Source organism: Clupea harengus, chromosome 26 (assembly GCF_900700415.2).
Source record: "Clupea harengus chromosome 26, Ch_v2.0.2, whole genome shotgun sequence".
NCBI classification, from domain to species: domain Eukaryota; kingdom Metazoa; phylum Chordata; class Actinopteri; order Clupeiformes; family Clupeidae; genus Clupea; species Clupea harengus.
In genome coordinates this window covers 10,449,969-10,474,513 of record NC_045177.1, presented here as the reverse complement: position 1 = coordinate 10,474,513, position 24,545 = coordinate 10,449,969, and the positions used below count along the sequence as shown (strand labels likewise).

Below are 24,545 nucleotides of genomic sequence, written 5' to 3'. Positions count from 1 at the left end.
AGGAAACAGCAGGCTTGGAGGTGAGGGAGGGCCGGTCACAGCTTGTTTGTTGTCATGGTAATGCCCTGTCATTGTGGTGTCATCCAGCCCCGTGCCAGCTGTCCCCTGAGCCCCCGGGGCCCCGCGAGGGAGCAGCCCACAGACCCAGCAGCCAGCCGGTCACCCACAAGGGCTTTAGCAGAGCCAGCTGTGCTGTTCCTCCACGTGTGTGTGTGTGTGTGTGTGTGTGTGTGTGTGCGTGCCAGCGTGCACGCGTTTGCGTGTGTGTGTATTTGTGTGTGTGTGTCTGTCTCTGTGTCTGTGCCTGTGTCTGTGTGTGTGCACGTACAGGTGTACTTCCAAAATGCCTCAAGAAACGCATACAAGGCTATGCAACTGATGAATCTCCCCCACCGCAAGAGCATAGGGAAGCGATGCTAGTGCAAGAGTTCCATTATAGTTGTATTATAGTTGTATTATAGTTGGTTTGGTTTGTCCTCTGTGGTCGTTTATCATTCCTCTGTCTCTAGCTCTAAAATCGAGTTTCCTCAGTTCTGTTTGGGTTTTATTTTTAGTGACCATGTCATTGTTTCCCAACGTTCCATTAAACATTTACAGATTTCCTTCAGTTACCAGTTCCTCTGTGTGAGCACACACGCAAAGGACTTATTTAAATGTTTGATGAACTCAGAGACATTGTGAATAATGCCAAAGGCTATAACACGTACATGAAAAGACATATTTTCCTAGATATGGCAGCTATTCAATTATACACCCAGTGCTTTACGCTGTGGCACGTTCAATAATTTTGTATTAAATAAAGAACTTTACATTTGTTGAAAGAATGTCACCCCTTTTGTACTAAAGGCAGATAGCGCCAACGGAGGGTGTCTATGTGAGAGTGTGGAGTGTGGCACTGTCATGGAAGAAGGTGGCAGCCGGTGGCGATACACATATCGAATCTGAGTAAGGTGCAGAACCCCAAAGACAAATAATAATAATTCACTGCTTTTATGTTCCACCTGAATTACAGAATGAAATCATATCGCAAAAAATCATATCACGTAAAAGGTGACAATGTATAATCTCCATATTTGTCCATTTTTCTGCCAGTGAATAGATGAATAAAGCATTCCTAATTCTGTCGTCAGTGTCGTCTGGACAGTCTTTCCTACATCTCAAATATAGATGCTTGTTATTGCTTTTCTTCTGTGTGTGAGCTGTTTGACACGTCACCTGACTCCTTCAGTCTGTGTGAATGGGACTGGGTTACCTTTTACAACAGTGTGCTCCTTCAGTCTGTGTGAATGGGAGTGGGTACACCTTTCACAACACTGGGCTGGTAAATGTCTGAAAGCCTTTTTGTGCTCTAGTTTGGTGCTTTGTGATTTGAAGACACTGCCTCTAGTTTTGAGCACTTCTGACTTCAAAGCTGTTCCATAGTGTGCATCTCGCACTGTTAGAGACAGTCGACATCCATCATTGTCATCTCTCTCTCTCTCTCTCTCTCTCTCTCTCTCTCTCTCTCACACACACTCACACACACACACACACACTCACACACACTCACACTCACACACACATACACAAACACTCACACCCATCCACACTCACACACACACACACACTCACATACACACATACACACACACACACACACACACACACACACACACACTCACACTCACATACACACACACACACACACACACACACACACACACACACACACACACACACACACACACACACACACACACACACACACACACACACACACACACACACACACACACTTACTTTCTCTTCTTCCTGCCCCCTCTCTTATCCTTTTAGATTACCCCATCTCCCTTCCTCACTACAACTGTGTGATTTCCCGCTTTCCTGTCATGAAAGAGCCAGGCCATCAATAAGTCATTTGCACAGTTCAGTTCTAACAAGTGTCAGTGATCCCTCTGTAAGAAATGTCTTATTTGTTCTCATCCTACGCTGCGACTTCCTATTAAGTGGAGTTCTGTGTGTCAAATGAGAAACTCTGAATTCCTTTTATTCCACAGTATTTCTTGTAGAGCCTTCTAATAAGTTGTCTTGGGGAAGACTTCCTGCCAAGCTAAACAAATAATTAAATAGCTTTATGTTTATATTCTGCCTTGCCTATCAAAGGGGACTGGGTAGCACCATCTAATAGAACCATATCTGGGAGATTGTCCTTTTGAAGTTCAAAAGCACTGATTGATCAGTTGAGAAGTTGTGTGGAGGTGCCCTGTAGAGGTGTAGAGACATGTCATTATTTGTATCGGCATCTGAGAGAGAGACAGCATCTGAGAGAGAGACAGCATCTGAGAGAAAGACAGCATCTCTGTCTTTCCAACCAACAAAATCATCTGTGTTTGTATCTGTGTTCGGATAGAAGACATGGTTTATATGAGTCACTTTACAACAGGAAAGTGTTGTATTTTCTAACCAAATATTCATTGGCATTGCAATTGTCGTGCCTAAGCATCAAATTGATGGCATATAATTCATTATGAAATACATTTCCACATCCTCATACCAGTAGCGTAGCCAGGAAATTGTTTTCGAATGGGGTTCAGCAACAGTGAGCGGGCACAACTTTCACTCATGGCCTACAGCTGAACTCAATGACAGGCCAATGACAGACACCTGGTATCACAGCGGTAGCGTACTCAATGACCAAGCCAGTGCAATCTTCTCTTATTTGTTTGCATTGAAACGGAATCTGTAGTAGGCTAAACCACAGAATACCAGTACGGGCACATTTTTATTCATCAATCACACTCAAACCAGAAGTAGTGTACAACACATGCCATGTCACAACGAAAGCACAATATAATATTATGAATATTAGTTGTATTCGGGTACATCCCTGGTCCCCGGAGCTCTGAGGTCTGGCATAGCAGAGATCTGGCTACAGCATGAGAAGGGGTACTTCCATTGTCTTGCCCATCTCAACATTAGCGCTAGTCCAGAAGAACCTCCTGATATGTTTATCTTTAAAATGTCAAGGGGCTTGCCTGAGGCCACTGAGCGTTCTGTGGGAGCTTTGGTTCAGTAGATGTCTAACCTTGTTCAGATCCATTTACATTTAGTAATTTAGTCATTTAGCAGACGCTTTTATCCAAAGCGACTTACATATGTGCGACTTACAATGTATACACATTTTACATTTACACTGATGGCACACTGCACATCAGGAGCAATTAGGGGTTCAGTGTCTTGCTCAAGGACACTTCGACAGGGAATCGAACTAGCAACCTTCTGATTACTAAACGACTTTCTTTACCTCCTGTACCACTGTCGCCCCAGATCCAGTGGAGGCCATGGCTCAGTAGATGTCTAACCTTATTGTGTGTTCAGATCCAGTGTCCAGGCAGGTGGAAGGAGATGGTTATCTCACCACTCTACAGACACCTGGCCTTTACCCAATATGTAAGCAGCACAGAGGGTTCAGAGAGAGGACCATTGAAAAATGAAAAACACACAGACACATTAGTGATGGTTTAATTGATGGAGAAATCCCAACCCTTGACACTGTGGAAACCTAAAGTGGAGCAATCTCAATGTCAAAGTCCAATTCCTAGAGACTAACCAAACCTCTTCTCTGACGTTTCCTTTTTAAGATTTTAAGATTCAGGAAGGAAGTCAACATTTAATGGATCAAGTATCAGTACTATTTTTGGAGGGAGATATTTGAAGTACATGAAGTATATGAAGTACACTTCAGGAAAAAAATCATGTTTTATCCTCCGCAGCGGTTGCAATGGTAACTTGGAGTGTGATTTGGGAGGACATCTGAGAAAATCTGAATATCTGAACAGATTCCTTGGAGCTTATGGATCATTAGTGAGTCTCCACTGAGGACTCTGAGAATGGGAAGTGTGTGAAACAGCAAGTGTGGTGTGACCGCGTGAGAGAGCAGAAAAATAATGTGGGAGTTATATTAAGTTCTGTGGGAAGCTTGTGTGAGGGTATACTCCGTATGTGTGTGTGTGTGTGTGTGTGTGTGTGTGTTATCGGTGAGCATAAGCAGGCCTTCACACAAACTCTAGAAGTAGTAAGACTCCAGAGAGTGTGTGGGAGCTGCGAGTGTGCGAGATGATGTGTGTGATTTAAAAGCCGTTTAAAAAAGCCACTCACTTGGGCCTCCATGTGTCGAGGGTTTCCGGTGAATAATTCATACGCATCTTAGCATGCAGTTCCACCACTCAACACCATAAGAGAGACTCTCAGCCACACCACTTACCAAAGCCCGGACTACGAATTGCACTTTGTCGCACAGTAAGCTCTACCGAATTCACTCCGTCTCCCACCGCCAAACCCATACTCACTTTGGTTTCTCTATTTTTACCCAGAGAAGAAGTTTGAATTGCAGCGTATCTGTGCGTGTGATGCAGTGGAGGGTTAGAGAGAGCCACACTCTGGTAGAATGAGAGAGGCCCAGTCCCACTGATCAGTCCCATTACATAGCTTCCGTCTACCTTTTTTTCTCAACTCAAGTGAAAGCTTTTAGCACAAACCCTGTAGGCCACAGCACAGGAGAGGTGAACAGTCACAATCTTCTGCCAGCTGAGAAGCTGAGAGCCTTCATTACAGCACACGTCTTGTTTTTTTCTTTCTTTCACTCTCAATTCAATTTTCAAAAAAAATAATAATGATATAGCCCCAAGACCAATTTAAATGATCTCTGGGCACTTTACCAGAGCCCAGAGAGTGAGAAAAAGGAAGGGATGAGAGGAGAAGAGAGAATCAGAGCAAGCAGATTAATTCATACTCGCATCAGGATAAACATATTACATTTACATTTACATTTAGTCATTTAGCAGACGCTTTTGTCCAAAGCAACGTACAAGGGAGAGAACAGTCAAGCTAAGAGCAATAAAAAGCGCATGGTTGTAACATAAATACTACTTTACATGAGAATTAGAAAAAACAACAACCTAGAAAAGAGGAAAAAAAAGAAGTGCAAGGAATGTAACTGCTGAAGCAAGTTAAGCGCTAGTCAGGTGCCAGTTAGGAGGGGAGGTGCTCTCTGAAGAGTTGGGTCTTCAAAAGCTTCTTGAAGGTATTAGCATATGATGTTATATTGTATGCTGATATATACAAATACATATATATATATATTTACATATATGATTTCATGCAAGATGGTATATAGATGATATACAAGATTGATAATGGATACCAAATTTGATGTACAACAGCTTAGTAGGTATACAGTGTGCTCATAAGGTTACCATTATAAGGATAAGCAGATAATTGAAGCAGAAAACTATGTCTGCGATGGTATTTATTTATATGATGGGTAAATAGGCTGAGATTTCTCAGTGCATTCTCATGACATTCTTATTGGAATACAGGGTGTACAGGATGTGTTAAATGGCTCAGAAATTAATTGGGCATACCATAGTTTTCTGCATCTTAAGTGTGACGGTCGTGGTCGACCACACATGAAAAACGCTCCTCTGCCCCACAACTACGACCACTACACATTGCACTTGCATACAAGCGCACATACACACACAAACATCCACATACCGGATTAAACGAACTTCAACAAAGTTGAATTTATTTTTTTGAGTGAAGCGGGTTGGTGCACAAACTCTGTTTCATTCATTCAGGCTTGGGAATGGGATATATCAGATGGTTATTATTACAGTTATATGTTTAGCACACAGAGAATACCGTATTTGAGGGTTTGTCTTGTGATCTGTGTACTAATTGATTTTTGTGTATACCTTTTTTTTATAAATGGTGCTGGCCACCTCTCTATATATGTTGACTTGCCCTGTCTAGGGAGAGTCTTGTCAGGTATTGGCATGTGTGTGGACCTTGAGACTGCTGGTTGGTGTCCTCGGTTCTTTAGGGACTTAGCAGGTTTTTTCTAGAGACTTTGAATTTGGACTTTTCTTTATTTTTGTTAATGCTGTGTTGTATTTATGAAGTTGGGTTCCCTAATCTACCTTTTTTGTGTTGGACTTTCTTTGTTGATCTTTTTCAAAAGTTAATAAACCCATATGACTTTGAACCCTCACTCTGACTCTGAGCTTTTGGCCATACCCACATATAGACGGTAACCCGACGCTCAGTCTGTCACATAATGCATCTGTGAGTTTGGCTGTGTGCCTGGACCCTTATTTATATTTAGTTTAAAAAAAAAAAAAAAAAACATGTTTTCCACAAGTATGCAATTCATAGCAGGGCTCCCACTGGTAATATAATTGACTTTCACTATATTACTCCTTTGCAGTGGCTTCCTCCTTCTCTCTCATTTTATAAGTCCAGTTCACATCCAGCTAAGGGCTGACCACTGCTTGGCTTATCCATCCAACCGTTTATTTGAGGAAAAGAAAATGCTTTTCATGACCATTTCAAGGAGATTTTGTTCATACGAGTATCTTAATGTATCTTAATGGCCTGACTCCACCTTCCCAGTGCCTTGCAAGTGAGTTCGGCATGACATGGCAAACACAGTTTACTGTAATAAAATAATTTTATTCAAAAATTGATTATTAGGTAAACACAAATAATAACAATAAAAATAATAGAATATTCAATTGATGTTAAGGCAATATCTATTTTTTTTTTAGTGTTTTTTTTTTAAGAGTTTTTTTTAGATTTTTTTTTTTTTTTTTAGTTATTTCTAGATAGCTCCGTCTCCCGTCTTCCTGTGTCACTGGAGGGCTCCCAACAACTCAGTGCCTTCCTCATTCTCTGCAGAAAGCCTTTCAGTCCCTTTTTCTTGGTGGGCTTGACTCGCTCTGAAACAAGTAGTAGTTGCAGAGTTTTAATCACTGATAATGTATGTACAAGACAAGCAGTACAATGATGTGATATGGACGCGTGCAACTCACCAGATGGGAGATGTGCTTCATTCAGGTCATCCTTTGAACTGTTAGATGTTACTGTCAGTGCAATGTCTTGGACACACTGAAAACAAGAATGAAATCGAGGTATGTTTTTTTTTTTTTTTTTTTAAGAGGACTTTTATCTACAACAATTGCAACCATAGCAGCATGTGTAGCTGCACTGCACTGCCACAGGGAAAAGCAATCACAACAATGCTGTGTAATTTATCAATGCTAAACTGCCAACGAAGAGAAAAGATATGAATATTACAAATTACATTGAAAGGAAACTAAACAACACATTTAAGTATGTTAAAAGACCTTAGGTAGTACAAAATCTTGGTACTTACCATATGATCGATTTGGTCAATGTATTGAGCCTTCTCCTCCATCTCCCCACCTGGAAGTTCTGAGGACAATTCAGGTCTAGAGCAGTCAGGTAGAGCAAACCCAGGAGGTGGCTTCACTGCAGGTGAGGCGTCAGGTAGAGCAAACCCAGGAGGTGGCTTCACTGCAGGTGAGGCGTCACACAGAGCGAACCCAGGAGGTGTCTTCACTGCAAGTGAGGCGTCAGGTAGAGCAAACCCAGGAGGTGGCTTCACTGCAGGTGCAAACCCAGGAGGTGGCTTCACTGCAGGTGAGGCTTCAGGTAGTGCAAACCCAGGAGGTGGCTTCACTGCAGGTGAGGCGTCAGGTAGAGCGAACACAGGAGGTGGCTTCACTGCAGGTAGAGCAAACCCAGGAGGTGGCTTCACTGCAGGTGAGGCTTCAGGTAGTGCAAACCCAGGAGGTGGCTTCACTGCAGGTGAGGCGTCAGGTAGAGCAAACCCAGGAGGTGGCTTCACTGCAGGTGAGGCATCACACAGAGCAAACCCAGGAGGTGGCTTCACTGCAGGTGAGGCGTCAGGTAGAGCAAACCCAGGAGGTGGCTTCACTGCAGGAGGTGGCTTCACTGCAGGTGAGGCGTCAGGTAGAGCAAACCCAGGAGGTGGCTTCACTGCAGGTGAGGCGTCACACAGAGCGAACCCAGGAGGTGGCTTCACTGCAGGTGCAAACCCAGGAGGTGGCTTCACTGCAGGTGAGGCGTCAGGTAGAGCAAACCCAGGAGGTGGCTTCACTGCAGGTGAGGCGTCAGGTAGAGCAAACCCAGGAGGTGGCTTCACTGCAGGTGAGGCGTCACACAGAGCGAACCCAGGAGGTGGCTTCACTGCAGGTGCAAACCCAGGAGGTGGCTTCACTGCAGGTGCAAACCCAGGAGGTGGCTTCACTGCAGGTGAGGCGTCAGGTAGTGCAAACCCAGGAGGTGGCTTCACTGCAGGTGAGGCGTCAGGTAGAGCAAACCCAGGAGGTGGCTTCACTGCAGGTGCAAACCCAGGAGGTGGCTTCACTGCAGGTGAGGCTTCAGGTAGTGCAAACCCAGGAGGTGGCTTCACTGCAGGTGAGGCGTCAGGTAGAGCGAACACAGGAGGTGGCTTCACTGCAGGTAGAGCAAACCCAGGAGGTGGCTTCACTGCAGGTGAGGCTTCAGGTAGTGCAAACCCAGGAGGTGGCTTCACTGCAGGTGAGGCGTCAGGTAGAGCAAACCCAGGAGGTGGCTTCACTGCAGGTGAGGCATCACACAGAGCAAACCCAGGAGGTGGCTTCACTGCAGGTGAGGCGTCAGGTAGAGCAAACCCAGGAGGTGGCTTCACTGCAGGAGGTGGCTTCACTGCAGGTGAGGCGTCAGGTAGAGCAAACCCAGGAGGTGGCTTCACTGCAGGTGAGGCGTCACACAGAGCGAACCCAGGAGGTGGCTTCACTGCAGGTGCAAACCCAGGAGGTGGCTTCACTGCAGGTGAGGCGTCAGGTAGAGCAAACCCAGGAGGTGGCTTCACTGCAGGTGAGGCGTCAGGTAGAGCAAACCCAGGAGGTGGCTTCACTGCAGGTGAGGCGTCACACAGAGCGAACCCAGGAGGTGGCTTCACTGCAGGTGCAAACCCAGGAGGTGGCTTCACTGCAGGTGCAAACCCAGGAGGTGGCTTCACTGCAGGTGAGGCGTCAGGTAGTGCAAACCCAGGAGGTGGCTTCACTGCAGGTGAGGCGTCAGGTAGAGCAAACCCAGGAGGTGGCTTCACTGCAGGTGCAAACCCAGGAGGTGGCTTCACTGCAGGTGAGGCGTCAGGTAGAGCAAACCCAGGAGGTGTCTTCACTGCAGGTGCAAACCCAGGAGGTGGCTTCACTGCAGGTGCAAACCCAGGAGGTGGCTTCACTGCAGGTGAGGCGTCAGGTAGAGCAAACCCAGGAGGTGGCTTCACTGCAGGTGAGGCGTCAGGTAGAGCAAACCCAGGAGGTGGCTTCACTGCAGGTGAGGCGTCAGGTAGAGCAAACCCAGGAGGTGGCTTCACTGCAGGTGAGGCGTCACACAGAGCAAACCCAGGAGGTGGCTTCACTGCAGGTGAGGCGTCAGGTAGAGCAAACCCAGGAGGTGGCTTCACTGCAGGTGCAAACCCAGGAGGTGGCTTCACTGCAGGTGAGGCGTCACACAGAGCAAACCCAGGAGGTGTCTTCACTGCAGGTGCAAACCCAGGAGGTGGCTTCACTGCAGGTGAGGCGTCAGGTAGTGCAAACCCAGGAGGTGGCTTCACTGCAGGTGAGGCGTCAGGTAGAGCAAACCCAGGAGGTGGCTTCACTGCAGGTGCAAACCCAGGAGGTGGCTTCACTGCAGGTGAGGCGTCAGGTAGAGCAAACCCAGGAGGTGGCTGTAGTGCACCTGAGGTGGGCGTCTCCTCGTGTCCCTTATGAGATACATTCCAAAGTAGTTTCACATAATTCAGTAGTGTGGTTATGATCATGTTGCTGATCATATAGCTCTGATTTTTATCCATCACTAATGAGTGTAACTGAGACTCGACATCATACAGAGGGAAGGACTCGACGTATTGATTGAAAACCATGTCACCTAGCTGATCGATCATATCTGAGGAAAGTTCTTTGAGATGACAAGCATAAGACTGCATTTCCTGGGATTGGAAAAAAATCACTTCAGTGAAATAACGTATCTGGTCCACCAGTAGAAGACACATGATCAGATCTTCCTTCTCTGCCATAGTAACTGGGACAAGGATATGGATAAATCTTGCCACTAGACCACATAGGACATTTTCAACCTCGTGGCACAGTGGCACTTCAACTGGTGGTGTAGCCACTTTCCTATTTTGGCCCGCCATCTCAAGTTGGCCACACACCATACGGCTAATGTCTCTGGATACCATCCTGTTCTTATAGGATAATGCCTCCAGGAGAGAATCCATGCTGTCATACATTGTCAAAAGGTGTTCACAGATGGAGTTCACCATACAAACGAGCTCATTCATGTTGAAATAACAGTTGACTAAGCTCTTCTTCTTGGTAACTTTCACACCAGAGAGTGCCAGTCTGTTTACAACATGATCCACCAGTGGCCAATTATGAGGTTTGAACACAAATTCTGGGTCTTCTTCGGAGTGTATCTGCAACACCACAAGTGTCACAACTGAAGTGACTGTCTCACTGTGAATCACCAGCTTCTCACCAGTAGTGGGTGAACCCCTGTGGCTGCTAGCGATCATGAAAAGCCTCAAAATGGATGGTGGTTCTGAAGACTGTAGCCAAGATTGTTGAAAAAGTTTGCCAACTTTCACCGACACGAGTGCCGTGATGGCAGCCATCAGAGTCCCATTGCTTGTGCTCAAGAACGCCTTCATGTCATCAGGGGTATACATACACTTCACAAGCTTCTTATGAATCGAGCGGGTCATCCTCGCAGCCACTGGACGGGAGTATTGTGCTTGCAGGTTTGTGACCAGGCAAAAAGACGATAAGTTCCCAAGCACTGCATGGACGATATCCATCGCCAGTTTTGTAAGATGCATGGAGGAGCCATTGTAAGGAGTGCCTTTGGGGTCTGTCTTCATGATGAAGAGAAGTCTGGTGACGATGTCTGCCACTACCTCCAATTGGGCGTGCAGACGGGAGCACTGGTAGTATCGTAGCTCGAGTTCAAGGTCACTCATGATTCTCTTGACCAGGGGCATGCTGAGGTCATCTGGTGACTTTCTGTTAAGGAGAAAAGATACATTCATTGAGTAAAGCACTCCTCTTTCTAACCTGGAAATAAACTAATAGTAACAATAGCAAAACAAACTCAAGGTGCAGCACATCCAAACTGACGAATAGTTAATCAGCGAATGGACTCACGGATCCGAGAGGATATGTTGTTCACAGTCCTTCAGCCCATCGCCCGCACAAGAGACAGCAGACAGATGTCTGGCTAACCAATCTCTCCTGACCTCTTGCTCAATATCCTGCATCCTGAGATGAGTATTTACCTCCCAAGTCTAAAATGACACAATTCATTAAAAATAATTAGCTGAAAACAAAAGATTACAGAAACTTGAATGTGTATATATTAATTCAGCAGTATATACACGTGACAACACTCATTCATTTTAACATGGATTAAAAATGACAGAGAACACCTACAAACATCCTGGCAATGCTGCTCATCCAATGTGATAGAATTACTATTATTATAATATAATATATTATATAATATAATTACTACCGGGTGAAATTCATCACTCTATTTCTCTTGCTTACCAGACAGGTTTGGTCATCTCCTGTATCCTTTAAGTCAGGGAACCTAAACAATAAGCAGAGATGTGTTATCTTCCTTGCTTATTTTTCCAATGAAATGGCTCCTTTACAGTTGAAGTCCTACGGGATTACTCACCACTCCTTGAACATTTTCCTCTCATGACGGAAAAACCATTCCATGACATCCTCCACAGTCACGTAGGACTTCACTGAGCCCTGCTCCTGTTGTTTCAGGAACAGTCTCAGGAGCATCTTCTACGAGAGAAAGGTAGAGCATGGGCAAGACATTTCCATGATATTGTGATTTTCTCAACTTTGTATCCAATAGATGGACCTTACTTTTTCGTTGAAGGACATCTTGTCCAGACAGAAGCCAGCTTTCTTCTTGTCACACAGACAGTAGGGCAAACACTAATACACAGAGAAAACCTAATCAATCACTAATAACACAGAGAAACCCTAATCAATCAGGTGATTTTTTTTGCTTTCACGTTTTTCTGATGGGCATACTCCAGTAGCTAGGCTGTGCTCCAGGTAAACTGGTGGAGCCAGAAACACCAAGGTTAAGAGGACTTTCATCTACAACAATTGCAACCATAGCAGCATGTGTAGCTGCACTGCACTGCCACAGGGAAAAGCAATCACAACAATGCTGTATAATTTATCAATGCTGAACTGCCAACGAAGAGAAAAGATATGAATACTACAAATTACATTGAAAGGAAACTAAACAACACATTTAAGTATGTAAAAAGACCTTAGGTAGTACAAAAGCTTGGTACTTACGATATGATCGATTTGGTCAATGTCTTGAGCCTTCTCCTCCATCTCCCCACCTGGAAGTTCTGAGGACAATTCAGGTCTAGAGCAGTCAGGTAGTGCAAACCCAGGAGGTGGCTTCACTGCAGGTGCAAACCCAGGAGGTGGCTTCACTGCAGGTGAGGCGTCACACAGAGCAAACCCAGGAGGTGGCTTCACTGCAGGTCTAGAGCAGTCAGGAAGAGCAAACCCAGGAGGTGGCTTCACTGCAGGTGCAAACCCAGGAGGTGTCTTCACTGCAGGTGAGGCGTCAGGTAGAGCGAACCCAGGAGGTGGCTTCACTGCAGGAGGTGGCTTCACTGCAGGTGAGGCGTCACACAGAGCAAACCCAGGAGGTGGCTTCACTGCAGGTGAGGCGTCAGACCCAGGAGGTGGCTTCACTGCAGGTGAGGTGTCAGGTAGAGCAGGTGAGGCATCAGGTAGAGCAAACCCAGGAGGTGGCTTCACTGCAGGTAGAGCGAACCCAGGAAGTGGCTTCACTGCAGGTGCAAACCCAGGAGGTGGCTTCACTGCAGGTAGAGCGAACCCAGGAGGTGGCTTCACTGCAGGTGCAAACCCAGGAGGTGGCTTCACTGCAGGTGAGGCGTCAGGTAGAGCGAACCCAGGAGGTGGCTTCACTGCAGGTGAGGCGTCAGGAAGAGCGAACCCAGGAGGTGGCTTCACTGCAGGTGCAAACCCAGGAGGTGGCTTCACTGCAGGTGAGGCGTCAGGTAGAGCGAACCCAGGAGGTGGCTTCACTGCAGGTGAGGCGTCAGGAAGAGCGAACCCAGGAGGTGGCTTCACTGCAGGTGAGGCGTCACACAGAGCGAACCCAGCAAACCTCACATAATTCAGTAGTGTTGTTATGATCATGTTGCTGATCATATAGCTCTGATGTTTATCCATCACTAATGAGTGTAACTGAGACTCGACATCATACAGAGGGAAAGACTCTATGTATTGATTGAAAACCATGTCACCTAGCTGATCGATCATATCTGAGGAAAGTTCTTTGAGATGCCAAGCATAAGACTGCATTTCCTGGGATTGGAAAAAAATCACTTCAGTGAAATAACGTATCTGGTCCACCAGTAGAAGACACATGATCAGATCTTCCTTCTCTGCCATAGTAACTGGGACAAGGATATGGATAAATCTTGCCACTAGACCACATAGGACATTTTCAACCTCGTGGCACAGTGGCACTTCAACTGGTGGTGTAGCCACTTTCCTATTTTGGCCCGCCATCTCAAGTTGGCCACATACCATACGGCTAATGTCTCTGGATACCATCCTGTTCTTATAGGATAATGCCTCCAGGAGAGAATCCATGCTGTCATACATTGTCACAAGGTGTTCACAGATGGAGTTCACCATACAAACGAGCTCATTCATGTTGAAATAACAGTTGACTAAGCTCTTCTTCTTGGTAACTTTCACACCAGAGAGTGCCAGTCTGTTTACAACATGATCCACCAGTGGCCAATTATGAGGTTTGAACACAAATTCTGGGTCTTCTTCGGAGTGTATCTGCAACACCACAAGTGTCACAACTGAAGTGACTGTCTCACTGTGAATCACCAGCTTCTCACCAGTAGTGGGTGAACCCCTGTGGCTGCTAGCGATCATGAAAAGCCTCAAAATGGATGGTGGTTCTGAAGACTGTAGCCACGATTGTTGGAAAAGTTTGCCAACTTTCACCGACACGAGTGCCGTGACGGCAGCCATCAGAGTCCCATTGCTTGTGCTCAAGAACGCCTTCATGTCATCAGGGGTATACATACACTTCACAAGCTTCTTATGAATCGAGCGGGTCATCCTTGCAGCCACTGGACGGGAGTATTGTGCTTGCAGGTTTGTGACCAGGCAAAAAGACGATAAGTTCCCGAGCACTGCATGGACGATATCCATCGCCAGTTTTGTAAGATGCATGGAGGAGCCATTGTAAGGAGTGCCTTTGGGGTCTGTCTTCATGATGAAGAGAAGTCTGGTGACGATGTCTGCCACTACCTCCAATTGGGCGTGCAGACGGGAGCACTGGTAGTATCGTAGCTCGAGTTCAAGGTCACTCATGATTCTCTTGACCAGGGGCATGCTGAGGTCATCTGAGGTCACACTGTCAGGTGACTTTCTGTTAAGGAGAAAAGATAAATTCATTGAGTAAAGCACTCCTCTTTCTAACCTGGAAATAAACTAATAGTAACAATAGCAAAACAAACTCAAGGTGCAGCACATCCAAACTGACGAATAGTTAATCAGCGAATGGACTCACGGATCTGAGGGGATATGTTGTTCACAGTCCTTCAGCCCATCGCCCTGACAAGAGACAGCAGACAGATGTCTGGCTAACCGGTCTCTCCTGACCTCTTGCTCAATATCCTGCATCCTGAGATGAGTATTTACCTCCCAAGTCTAAAATGACACAATTCATTAAAAATAATTAGCTGAAAACAAAAGATTACATAAACTTGAATGTGTATATATTAATTCAGCAGTATATACACGTGACAACACTCATTCATTTTAACATGGATTAAAAATGACAGAGAACACCTACAAACATCCTGGAAATGCTGCTCATCCAATGTGATAGAATTACTATTATTATAATATAATATATAATATAATATAATTACTACCGGGTGAAATTCATCAATGTACTTCTCTTGCTTACCAGACAGGTTTGGTCATCTCCTGTATCCTTTAAGTCAGGGAACCTAAACAATAAGCAGAGATGTGTTATCTTCCTTGCTTATTTTTCAATGAAATGGCTCCTTTACAGTTGAAGTCCTACGGGATTACTCACCACTCCTTGAACATTTTCCTCTCATGACGGAAAAACCATTCCATGACATCCTCCACAGTCACGTAGGACTTCACTGAGCCCTGCTCCTGTTGTTTCAGGAACAGTCTCAGGAGCATCTTCTACGAGAGAAAGGTAGAGCATGGGCAAGACATTTCCATGATATTGTGATTTTCTCAACTTTTTATCCAATAGAGGAACCTTACTTTTTCGTTGAAGGACATCTTGTCCAGACAGAAGCCAGCTTTCTTCTTGTCACACAGACAGTAGGGCAAACACTAATACACAGAGAAAACCTAATCAATCACTAATAACACAGAGAAAACCTAATCAATCAGGTGATTTTTTTTGCTTTCACGTTTTTCTGATGGGCATACTCCAGTAGGCTGTGCTCCAGCTAAACTGGTGGAGCCAGAAACACCAAGGTTAAGGGTTTGATACAAAGGCAGCACACATATTGATGGAGAAAAAAATGATTTCTGTTATATACTGTGAAAAGAAAAACTAGACTTTCGGCTACATTTGCGTTAAACCGTAGCGTTAAATTAGCTAGGATATACCAGCAAACCATTCAATACCATTAAAAACAGTCAAAGTACATCAATACTAATCACCTGCGATCTGTCCTGCATATTGTGTAGAAGTTTTCTGGCCAGACAAATGTGATAAAAGGTGCCGAGACAGTAGTCGCTTTGAGAAAATATTTGTACGTCTACTCGTTGAAATTGCTTTGCAAAAGTGGGGTTTTCTGAAACGTTCTACTTTGCAGGTTGCAAACATCAAACATTCCATAACTATAGTGACTATAACCATAGTAATCGAACAATTTGACACATCACGTTTTTAGAACAATTTGACGTCTTGTCACTGACCATCAAAGCCCCCAGTGCGTGACCGTTATTACTAGGCTTAATTTCGTTCGTTGCCATTACGGAGGACTGAACACTATCACAGAAGTTAAGTGTTTTTTGTAGGCCTTAATGAACATGTGTTGCCAAATGTGTTCAGATGGCGTTTATGTTATGATTTAATTAGGCTTAAACTACTTAATTAACTAATCGCATGAACGCTAACTTCCCAACATCGCAGCAAAATAACTTGGCAGTTTAGCCTCTAACCTTCAGCAAAGTTGTAACGATTGAGGATTAGCCTATGATATTTTAATATATAATATTGTGCTAAGAAATTGGGTTATTAGTTCAGATTAGTTAATTTCATTAATTTTGATCTTTATAGACGGAGACTATTTATTAATTGAACGGAACTGTTTCTATTTTTCACCCAGCATTGTTGCAAAGGTATCTAGAGGGCTAACCCAAACTATTTAGCCTCAAGCTTTCATCTTTCCACATTTTGTAGATTCCTCTGGTAGCCTATTTGGGATTAGTGGCTCCTTATAGCTATACAAAATATCTTACTAACTTCTATATGGATCTATGTTGCAGGCCTACTGCAAAGCTTAAGAAAGTCACCCGTATGTGGGCTATCTAATCAAACGGTGTATTTAATCATAATGGCGATACCAGTTGTTCAATATAAACACCAGTAGAGGTCATTACAGTTGTGTTGGCTTGCTAAAAATGTCCTTTTTCCAAGTTTACACTGCTTAGAAAACACCACAGGTAATGCCTGCCGATAATGAAAACTATTCTTAGCGCATCTAGAGGAGAATTTAATGCACACGCTAACTGTTTTCTACACAGAATTCCCATCTGCTACTCTTCATTCCAGTGCATATACAGAGATGACAGGGGACCTCTAGGTGCATCTGCTAATCCCCCTCTTACCAGAGACCATTTAGAAACTACAAGCTGTTGTCTTTCCCATTTTCAGCTGTCTGTCAGGGGGAGGTGAGCCATGCCATCAGAGGACACATCCCCGTGTTGTGATCAGCAGATCACTGCTGAGACTGCAGTCAGCCCAGGGTATGAGATGCCAGATCATCCCTGTAAGCGCTGGCATTGGCAATGATGTAAAATCTCTAAGGGTGTCTCTCCCTCTGCCTCCTGGCCCTGTCATTCACTGCCATGTGGGACCCTCCCCCTGCATGGGGTACACCCAGGGCTTTAGCTGTCACTGCAGATTCTTCTCAAACCCCTGGCACCTTTAGCATCGGCCTGCATTAGCTGTAGCGCAGAAGTTAGCATCAGGCCGCGGCCTGCAGTCAGCTGCCCTTGCTGAACTGCTGAGGTGCTGAACTGCTGAACTGCTGAGGTGCTAACTACTGAGGTGCTAACTGCTGAGGTGCTAACTGAATGCAGAGGTAAAGGACGGGTATTTAGCCACCACTGCGCCCCTAACTATGGCACCACTGCACCCCTAACAACTGCACCACTGCGCCCCTAACTACGGCACCACTGCACCCCTAACAACTGCACCACTGCGCCCCTAACAACTGCACCACTGCGCCCCTAACAACTGCACCACTGTGCCCCTAACAACTGCACCACTGTGCCCCTAACAACTGCACCACTGCGCCCCTAACAACTGCACCACTGCGCCCCTAACAACTGCACCACTGCACCACTGCGCCCCTAGCTACGGCACCACTGCGCCCCTAACAACTGCACCACTGCGCCCCTAACAAGTGCACCACTGCGCCCCTAACAACTGCACCACTGCGCCCCTAACTACGGCACCACTGCGCCCCTAACAACTGCACCACTGTGCCCCTAACTGCTGCACCACTGCGCCCCTAACAACTGCACCACTGCGCCCCTAACTGCTGCACCACTGCGCCCCTAACAACTGCACCACTGCGCCCCTAACAACTGCACCACTGCGCCCCTAACAACTGCGCCCCTGCGCCCCTAACAACTGCACCACTGCGCCCCTAACAACTGCACCACTGTGCCCCTAGCTACGGCACCACTGCGCCCCTAACAACTGCACCACTGCGCCCCTAACAACTGCATCATGCATTTTTCATGTGTGCCTAACTCCTGTCTGGTGGCCTGTCAGTAATGCTCTGGCAGCCCTGTGATCAGGGAGACGCGGTGCCGGGCGGCGGCACACACGGGGTCCACTCGAGTGCTGCTCTCCCGCGGTGCCGCAGAGGAGAAGTCATGTTCAAGCAGAAGGCGAGGAGACGTGACAGCAGGGCAATTATCTGGCCCGTTTACTGAATCAGTGGCAACAGTGGGAAGGCATCAAAGCTCCTCATCACTGAGAGGCAGTATGGAGATGGAGAATACAGCACAGATTTGTGTAATGGTGTGTGATATGCGATTTTACTTGAGTGGCTCTTTGACAGATGATTTTCAGATACACCAAATGAGTTCATCTGCCCTTGAAAAGCCTTTATATCTAAGTTTTCTTCCCCTGTTGCAGTTTCATTGGGCAGTCTTGCCTGAATCGGAAAGCACCGGTCGATGTGATGTACCACTCGCTCTGACCTCTGACCTGAGGTGACCGTTATTTATTTCTTTATTTGTATGTTTTGTTTGGGAGCAGATCCTGATCGGGGAGATGATGCGCTTCTTCAATAAGTCAGCAGCCACACAAGAGAGGACCATCATGAGCGCAGACTGCTGCTTCTTCAGCCCGCTGCTGCGACGCATCGTGCGCTTCCTGGGTAGGTCCTGCCGGAGACAAACTACACACACAGAACAAAAGGTCAACGTCATTTACCCATCATTCAGGATTTGAAGTCATTCAGATTACTGTGAAGGTAGTGGTGTTGTGCCTCTGTCCGTGGTCCTAGTCGAGGAACGAAGGTCCCAGAGTTCTCTCATCTCATGCAGGGTTTCAGTGGACCTTGGTTATTGGAAATTGAATATGCAAACATCAAGAAGATAGTGTTAGATAAAACATTTCTCTCATGAATTGAACTTGAATTCAACTTACTCTATTGACATGTTACCAGTCAACAGGCCAGCTTGAAAGACTGGTCCAGCTGCATCTTGCCTTTTTTGACACAAATCATTGAAACACTATAATATGGCATGAACATAACTGAGTTATCAGTAGAGCATGATTTGAATACATCTACTGGAATCTAGTTTAATGCAGTGCAACCTTTTTGCCCAGTAATGTTTTTATATATACCACTCTGCCCACCCATTAAAGTGGTGTTCTCTGAGAATTTAAATACTTTCTGATGCCTTTCGTATTTCCCCCTTCTCTCTTCCGTATTCCCCCCCTTCTCTCTTCCGTATTGCCCAGGTGTCACCATCCCTCTCTCTTTCATTGCTCAGGTGTCTACTCCTTCGGTCTCTTCACCACCACCATCTTTGCCAACGCCGGCCAGGTGGTGACAGGAAACCAGACGCCTCACTTCCTGGCTGCCTGCCGTCCCAACTACACTGCCCTGGGCTGCCAGACTCCCATGCAGTACATCACAGAGCGCAGGGCCTGCACGGGAAACCCCTATGTGATCGCCAACGCCCGCCGGTCCTTCCCCTCGAAAGATGCCGCCCTGAGCATGTACTCAGCTGTCTACACAGTGGTGGGTGCCTGTTTTTGGAAGGGAACGTTGGTGATATGTCACAGGTTTCATATTTAATAAAATGAGATAAAACTAGTTTTGTGATATGATTGTGGTATGTTGATCATATCAAAGATCAAACTTCTTAAAATTCTCTACATTTATGATTGTATTAATACGCATGTTTCTTTGTTTGTGTGTGTGTGTGTCTTGCCTAGATGTACGTGACAAATATGTTCCACACCAAGGGCTCACGGCTGACTAAGCCGACGCTGTGCCTGACGTCTCTCTCCCTAGCCGTGCTGGTGGGAGTGGTGCGGGTGTCTGAGTACCGCAACCACTGGTCAGATGTGCTCGCCGGATTCCTAACCGGAGGGTCCATCGCCGCCTTCCTGGTGAGAAGCAACAAGGGTCCAGCCCTCTGACGCTCTGTCTTTGATTCTGAGTCATTGCCACAGTCTGGAGTGGATCCAGTAGTACAGGGAGATAGGTGCCCTCACACACAACCTCCCAAGGAGCTGTTTCATGCTGTCCTATGGAAGATTTAGCAGAGTATGAATTCTCCCATCGTGTCCATATGCAATGTGAGAATGTTGAAAACAACGGTTCAATTTATGAGGCGACGCTCAGAGAAGGCTGTAGCAGCAGGTCTTTACTGCGAGCACGCTGGAAGAGCTGCAGTACTAGGTGCAGTCAAGCATGAGTACACGGAGCTATGAGCGGAAGAGGCTTCTTGGGTCGCAGTGGCTCTGCTGAAAATCAGTCTTTCCCCATTTTCTCTCCCTCTGTTATCCTGCTCTTTTTTTGTCTCTCTCCCTCTTTCTCTCCATCTAGCTTATCTATCTACTTATTTCTTAATTGTCTTTTTGCCCGTGACTGAGACACTGTCATCATTTTATGAACTGCAGTTAGCATGGGCCTGTCTTTACTAAGCTAACCATTTCTCCACCCCCCCCCCCCACCCCACCCCACCCCACCCCAACTCCCACTCCTCCCTCTGCTTTTCAAGGTGACTTGTGTGATCAACAACTTCCAGCAGACCCGGCGGCCAGCGGTGGTGCCTCTCCCGCTGAGGCCCCTGCCCCCCCAGGCCACTCTAAGCGTGCCCTCCGTGACCCTGCCCCGCGTGGAGAGTCCACTCGAAAAGTTAAGTGGCCTTCAGGTAAGGGGCAGGGAGGAAGAGCAAGGGGTAGTGGGGGGGGGGGGGGGACTGCAGACAGGTGAGCTTCACCTTTATCCCAACAAAACCAGGAAACTCTTTCAGTGTGAAGTGAGTGAAGTCATATGAAGTGAATCCGGTGCGTCTCTAATGGCGACCAGTGCGTTCTCAAGTGCAGACAAGAATGACACAACAGACACAGTTACTGACATCAGTCTACATTCCCTTTTCAAATGGACTTGGTTCCCTTGACTGTCACTAACCCCATGACCCCTCCCTCCTGTCTTGTGTCTCCCTTCTCACAGGCTCGACGGGGTCCCTATACTGAGATCACATGACCATCAGCCTTCCCTATGCCCCGCCCCTCCCGACGTCCTTCTTCACTCACGTCGCTGCATCTCCAGCGCAGTCTAGACCTGCCCTCTGACCGCGCCCCCCTCTGCGCCGCCCACCCCAGGGGACGAGGCCCCCTACTCCGCTCCTACTCAACTCAGGTCTAGACAGAACCGCCCATCACACACACACACACACGTAACACACAAACACGTAACACACACACACACACAGTCACACACACACACACACACACACAGTCACACACACACACACACACACACACACACACACACACACACTCAGTCACACACACACACACACACACTCAGTCACACACACACACACACACACACACACGTAACACACACACACGTAACACAACTGAGAGACACCAGGGAAGTGTTGTTTGCGTTGAAGCATGTGAGAACACTCGGACCCAGAGCATTAGCCCGCTCTCCGGGTCAGCTTCTGCTTGGTCAGTTGGCAGCTGGGCTTAGAGCAGGGATTGAATGACAGCCAGGAGCAGGAGGGAGATGGTGGCAGTTTGCCAGGAAGCACAGACAGACAGACAGACAGACGGATGGTGTGAGTGACGAGTGTGTTAAACGTGTGACTGAACGGTTCGTAGCCTGAACTGCTCTACTGTGCATGGATGTTTTTATAAGAGGGTGTTCTCCATCCTTTTGTGTTGACTACCTCAGTCACACTTAACCCTGCTGCACTGTTGCACCTGTCCTACCAATAAGCTATGTGGTGTTATGTTTGATTGATTTTGAGGCCTTTTTGTCCTCCAAATAAGCTGCTGGGTTTGACATGCATTGGGTGACGGGTTTCCTCCCTTTGCACATTAGTCGTGAAGTAGGGTGAGATGAAGGTTTGTTTTAACTTTGGTTACTGTACAGAAATGTACCCTTTCATATGCTAGTGTCGGTGAAGTTGCTGGTGAGAGACAGGACTCCCAGTAATTGCAGATGTAACCGGGTAGATAAGACGGCCACATCAGAGAGGATTTGCATGCGTTCAGCAGCGGATGTGTCAATACCTTCGTCTTATGGGGAAACATCCTCTCGCAGTGATCTGCACGTTAGTCAATTTGTCATGTGTTCTTCAGCACAGTATTGCCTGTTGTGGTCGGAGCAGGAGGTGGTTGTTGGCGGCTCTGTCGTGCTCTGACTTCCTGAAACCTCCTCACACAAGTCCCATGTATTGCAAGCCCATGTGTGCAGAGTGGCAGCGCATGACTCACGTCGCCCACATACGGCTGACTTTGGCCCTGATATGAAGCCTTTCAGCAGTGCATGCACCTACCTCCTAAATGGTGATCAGATAACAGGAGAAACATGCGCTGTCTTTACCTGTACGCAGGGTTTTTAACCTTTAACATTCTTTATCGTTTTTGTTTTCCTGTAAAGTAATACCCGCGTGGCCCAGACTTTTTTTTTTTGTTTGTTTTTCTTCTTATTTGTTTTGTCTGCTCCTCTTGGTGTGTTCTAATTTGTTCACAGCACCTGTGTCTGAGTCCTTAATAAACTTAGACAGGAGCTGATGACCCCCTTCTCTGCCTAAGCTCTTTATCCCTCTCTTATGGACTCTCACTTTCCCCACAGATAGCCTCACCAAGAGCGCTAGCACAAACAGCTGTAGGGACATAAGCAATTGTTAGGAAGTACTGGGAAGGGACCCCTCCTTCCGTATTGGAACATTTTTCTACTGGACTCAAGGACTTGGCCTGCTTGCAGATGATTTGATTGTCTGTGTTCCTCTCATTGTCTGTTAAGGCCTGCCTGGGTTAGATACACAAGAGAATGTGACTAGGCAAGTTTTAACATAGCCAGGGTATCTTTCCTTTGGGCTGGCTTGACAAAAACCCAACAACCGCAGTCACACATAAACAATGTCACAACGGTGGTTATCAAGCTCAGTGTAAAAGAGGCAGTGTTTGCACCGTGGCCAATCGCAAACATGGGAAAAGTCTAGAGCCGCATCTTAATCTCAAGAAGTACAGATTTTAAATGTATAATATACATTATATATATATATATATATATATATATATATATATATACATATATAATTACAGGCTAAAAGCAATTCTGTTGCTGTACCCTGGTAAAAAGTGAACCACTGTCGTGACTCTGACAACCCAGGGTTGAACCTGAAGTTACCTGGCTAAGCCTAAAATCCTGCTTCATAGCCCAGGCCCTAGGCTGGATGAACAGTGCCTGGAACTAGAACAAGCAGCAGTTAGGGTTTGGTGCAAATGTAATGAGTCGGAAAGGAATTGGGGATGGTTCTACTGTGGCCTCCATCTTCCTGAAGGAGAGGAGGAGCAGCCTTTGAGTTGGCAGGGAGCCCCAAGTCTGTGTTTGTTGTTCAGGAGCGTCAGCCATTAAGGGTGAGCAGATCATTCATTCGCAGGCTTAAGATTGCTGGAGCAATATGGATGGAGGGAGGGAGAGATCCTCTTCACAGCTATCTGAGATTGATTAGCTTAGTCTGACTGTGTACTTATAGTGAGTAGATGGGGAACCTGGAGTAATCTGCCACAGATAAGGATGAGTGAGGGATGAATGACTGAGTCATGCCCCTCCTACTGAGAGAGAAGATTTGAGTTGAGTTGGAGCGCACTTCCACAGCAATACACACACTAACACTCTACACTCACTAACACTCCATACACACACTAAACACTCCATACACACACACACACACTCACCTTCATCTTAAATGCTGCAATCAGCAACACATTAACGTTTACGCTAAATCATAAATGCACTGTACTGCCTTGTCTTGGTCGTCCAAGCAGCTGTTTTTTTTTTTTTAAACAATACGTTTTAAAATCCATAAGCTTGACCTTTTTAAAAGTGCTGGATAAAGATGGCACTGTTTGGGTAGTGGTGGCTGCGGTGCTTAGGGTGTGGCTCATAATGAAATTTCTCTCTTTGTCCCAACTTGCTCCTGCATTCCTGCCTCCAGTTGTGTTTTCTGCTCCACTTCAAAGGAGGGGGAGAGTCTCCACAGTCTCTCCCCAGCTTAGGTAGTATTGGTCTGGGAGTTCAAATCTAAAATGCCACTGAAATTGGACAAGACCAGGAAAAAAAATCAAACGCTTTGGTTATACATTCATGTGAATGAAAGACTAATGTGTATGTACAAAATCAGAATTGATTTTCTCATCAAGCAGATGAACAACGAAAACTGGTACAGTGCAGTCTATGGTAGATTACAGACGGAGACAAATAAAGTCTCGATATGCAATGACTTCATAAAGTCCGAGGTAAGATGATTAGCCAGGATTGAGGATTGGGAATCTATAGAATTCCTTGTATAATTACTGGTCCACGCTGGTATGTGACCCTTGATGTCAGGACAAACAGAGAGAAAGTGGGGAGGGAGCGTCTGTGTTGGTTTTGCCTGAAGGCCCTTAGGGTCCAGGTGATCCCGGATTGCAGCCTGATATGATGCTGGGGTGAGCTGGAGATATGATGTGCTCAGGCAGAGGTGTGTCACACACTGACTAGTAGTCACCTGAACCATCTGTTTAACTCTTGCACGTACAATCGA

General features: G+C 46.3%; 1 protein-coding gene across 1 annotated transcript in view; it reads left to right on the top strand.

Annotated features, from left to right (window-relative positions):
• The window catches only part of plppr2b (phospholipid phosphatase related 2b), a 27,522-nt gene extending 6,310 nt beyond the window's left edge, over nt 1–21,212 (top strand). The window contains exons 2-6 of the mRNA XM_031564106.2: nt 18,514–18,634; nt 19,257–19,507; nt 19,705–19,881; nt 20,496–20,632; nt 20,951–21,212. Coding sequence (XP_031419966.1) covers nt 18,514–18,634; nt 19,257–19,507; nt 19,705–19,881; nt 20,496–20,632; nt 20,951–21,059 — 795 coding nt within the window. The 3' untranslated portion in view covers nt 21,060–21,212. The remainder of the gene's footprint in view (nt 1–18,513; nt 18,635–19,256; nt 19,508–19,704; nt 19,882–20,495; nt 20,633–20,950) is intronic.
• Nucleotides 21,213–24,545: the final 3,333 nt, after the last annotated feature.